Source organism: Camellia sinensis, chromosome 15 (genome assembly GCF_055761805.1).
Source record: "Camellia sinensis isolate YWXY chromosome 15, ASM5576180v1, whole genome shotgun sequence".
Taxonomy (NCBI): Eukaryota; Viridiplantae; Streptophyta; class Magnoliopsida; order Ericales; family Theaceae; genus Camellia; species Camellia sinensis.
In genome coordinates, this window is record NC_138975.1 from 133,355,080 (window position 1) to 133,358,869 (window position 3,790).

The window sequence follows — 3,790 nt, forward strand, 5'->3', positions numbered from 1 at the left end:
CTTTAGTAATGGCCTCCAAGAAGTTGAATCATTACTTTCAAGCCCACTAGATTGTGGTGTTAACTGAGCATCCTTTGAAGTCCCTGTTGTAACAAGGAGATCTGATAGGCAGGATAGCCAAATGGGCAGTGGTGTTAGGCCAATATGACCTGGAATTCAGACCCAGAACAGTAATCAAAGGCCAAGTTTTGGCCGACTTCGTGGCCGAGTTCACACCAGGTGCCATCATATATCGGGCTCCGTTAAGCAGGGTATATGATGTTCAGGTGAACAAGGAGAAACCCAGCCGGGGATAGCAGAACAGAGCAAAGAAGAGAGACTCAGGCCCTGCAGTATTTACGTTGGCGACTCCTTTTACCTGTTTGTTGATGGAAGTTCAAACCGGCAATAAGCAGGGGCAGGAGTAGTGCTAGTATCACCGAATGGACAGATGCTGGAACAATCCATTCATTTGGGATTTAATGTCTCAAACAACGAGGCAGAGTCTGAAGCACAGATCACAGGATTAAAGTTGGTAGCAGCAATGGAAGCCGACGAGGTAATGGTCTTCTGTGACTCCTAGCTTATTGTCAATCAGGCAACAGACGAATACGCAGCCCGAGATGAAAGGATGGTGGCCTATGTAAAGGAGGTGGGTAGACTGATAGCATTGTTCTAAAATTGCCGACTACAGCAAGTTAGCCAAGATGACAACAGCCATGCTGATGCCTTGGCCAACCTGGCTAGTGCAATGAAACCAGGAGAGGCAAGGACAATAATGGTTGACTGCTTATCAGGTCCAGGTGTAGAACCACTGAACACAGAGCGTGAAGCAATGTGTGTGGAGATGGGACCAAGCTGGATGGATGCGATAATAGTATTTCTTAGAGATGAAAAACTGCCAAATGATCATAAAGAAGCACACAAGATCAGACTGAAGTTGGCAAGATTCAGTCTGACAGCAGAAGGGCATCCTTACAGAAGATCTCTTATTGGTCCCTTTTTGAGGTGTGTGCATCCTTCACAAGTTAAAGACTTCTTGTGTAAAATATATGAAGGAGTATGTATAAGCCACACTGGGGGCAGGTCACTTGTTCATAGGACCATTACTCAGAGGTACTGGTGGCCTTATATGAAGAAAAGTGCTAAAGCTTATGTTAGAAAGTGTGAGAAGTGTCAGAGGTTTACACCTTTGATACACCAACCAGCAGCGGATCTGAACCCGGTGTCCAGCCCTTGGCCATTTGCCCAATGGGGCATGACCTTGTTGGACAACTGCCTCAAGCTATAGGACAAAGGAAGTTCCTGCTAGTGGCAACAGATTACTTCACAAAATGGGTGGAAGCTAAATCCCTTGCAAAAATACGAGATATTGATGTGAAGAGCTTTATATGGAAGAACATCATCACTAAGTTTGGGATCCCAAGGGTAATAATAACAGACAATGGTGACAGCAAGCTGATCAAAAGCTTCTGTGCAAAGTACAAAATCAAGAATTATTACTTTACTCCAAGCTTCCCTCAAAGCAATGGACAAGCAGAAGCATCCAACAAAACTATCTTGGATGTGATTAAGAAGAGGCTGGAAGCAGCAAAAGGTAAATGGGTGGATCAGTTGCCCAGTGTACTCTGGGCATATCGGACTACACCGAGAGGATCAACTAGGGAATCCCCTTTTGCCATGGCTTATGGCACAGAGGCAATAATCCCATTAGAGGTCGGCATCCTAGGGATCAGAACCCATGGAGTAGATAATGGGACTAATGATGCATTTTTAGCCCGAGATCTAGAGCTACTGGAAAAAGAAGAGAGAAAGCAGCAATTCAACTGGGGACATACCAGCAATAGCTTGCTGGGGCTTACAACAAGAAGGTCAACCCACGAGAGTTTCAAGTTGGGGGCCTCGTCCTGAAAAAGGTCATTGGCAACAAGAAAGATCCCAGAGAGGGCAAGCTTGGCCCAAACTGGGAGGGACCTTATAGAATCATCTCGATCCTGGGCAATAGGACATATCGGCTTGAAGACATTAAAGGCAAAGAGTTGCAAAGACCTTAGAACACTTGCAACCTGAAGTTTTTCTACCATTAAATTTTTTTTTTAAAGTCTTTTGTTATTAGCTGAAGTAAATAATAAAATTTTAGCTCAATTTTTTAAATTCAAACTTGTGTAAAACGATTAACTAAGATGACGATGTTTCTGATTGAAACATGACGAATAACTTGGACTTATTATATGACAGAGTTGAATTATACTTGCATATAATAGAGTTGAACTAAGTTGGTGATGTTTCTGATTGAAACATGACGAATAACTCAGACTTATTATATGGTAGAGTTGAATTATACTTACATATAACAGAGTTGAACTAAATTGGCGATGTTTTTGATTGAAACATGACAAATAACTTAGACTCATTATATGGCGGAGTTGAATTATACTTGCATATAATGGAGTTGAACTAAGTTGGATTAACCTAGATTTGTTGTGTCAATAGAATTAAAACTTTAAATGATACTAAGTACATGTCAGTCAGATTAACAGAGAAATCGAGGTTGATAACCACAGTCAGTCTCTGTTTGAATCTGACCTCGGCGCCAAGATCATAGGTACATACTTAATGTGAACATAAGTGAAACTTAAGTTCACATTAGGGGGCAGAGAGCTGAAGAATAATGCTTGGGAGTTGGAATTTACAAGCTAAAGTTGGTTTAACACTTGTTGAAATTTTAAAAGAAAAATTTACAAGTTAAAGTTAAGCCGATGTCATGTTGAAAGAAAGTTGGTTTAACACTTGTTGAAATTTTAAGAAAAATTTACAAGTTGAAGTTAAAGCTGAGGTTATGTTGAAAGAAGTATAAACGTACTTGCCGAGATTACCATGTTGCCAAGACTTGGAAGAAAATGGAAGACAGAAGTCTTGATTAATAAAAGTAAAGTGGCAAGTTTTAAATAACACTTGTGAAAATATTTTTACAAATGTTTTCAAGTATTAAGCCATGGCCAAGATAAACAGTCAACAGTTATACCCGAAGTATTTTACCCCGAGAAAATTGCACAATTAAGGTGTACCTTGAAGACATGCAAATTATTCTAAGTATGGAAATATACAAACACTTGAAAGAAGAAATTGTACTTGCATTAAAAGAAGCAAAAGGGCACTTCGGCCTACAAAGAGACTACTTGTTCAGATTACAAAAGTTACACGTTGCTAAATATGAAAACTGAAAACATTGTTAAGAAAATTACTAAGTACAAAGAAAAAGATTATAGCAAGACTACTCAGTGTCAGTGGTGGGCTGTGTCTCAGCCTCAAAAGACAACTGGGGAATCTTCTCGGCAGCCTTCTCAGCCTCGAGCTCGGCATCGATCTCTCGTAGAATCAGATCAGTGCTCTTCTCAGCGATTGGCACCTCAGATGTTGTCTTCTGGGGGGAGGCACCTTTTGAGACCTCGCCCTCCTCATCCTGAGTCAAGTCTAGGACTTGCTCATTCAGAGTTGGGGACTTGGCCCCAGCAGGATCCTTAACAACAGCCACCTCGGCCTCTTCGTCTTTGGCTTCCTCTCCTTTTTTATCCCCAGCCTTAGCCTCAAACTGGCTTGAAGTGGATAGGAAGGGCAGCACAAGTCGGCCTACGTCCCTCAGAGGAGAGTCCTCGGGGACAGCCAACTCCTTTAGAGCGGCCATTTAACCAAGGGTGAAACCCTTGTCGCATGCCTCTCCGACTTGTTTTTTGTAGTCCTCGCGGACGTCAGCTGTCCCCTCGGCATAGGCCTTCTCGTCCGCTGTTTTGATCTCGGCGGCTTTGGTGGC

At 42.2% G+C, this 3,790-nt stretch overlaps 1 protein-coding gene across 1 annotated transcript; it reads left to right on the forward strand.

The window, feature by feature from the left end:
* The first annotated feature begins 430 nt into the window (after positions 1–430).
* Positions 431–1,890, forward strand: LOC145813299 (uncharacterized). Its single transcript, XM_082908590.1, has 2 exons — positions 431–538; positions 1,558–1,890. Exons 1-2 carry the CDS (start codon positions 431–433, stop codon positions 1,888–1,890), a joined length of 441 nt encoding a protein of 146 aa, XP_082764716.1.
* The last annotated feature ends 1,900 nt before the right edge of the window (positions 1,891–3,790 follow it).

What these genes read in the sequence shown, in the direction of transcription:
- LOC145813299 (XM_082908590.1), top strand. Translation starts at nt 431, where the DNA reads ATGCTGGAACAATCCATTCATTTGGGATTTAATGTCTCAAACAACGAG. An exon ending in CAGCAATGGAAGCCGACGAG is followed by an intron (nt 539 to 1,557) that starts GTAATGGTCTTC and finishes GTGATTAAGAAG; the next exon opens with AGGCTGGAAGCAGCAAAAGG.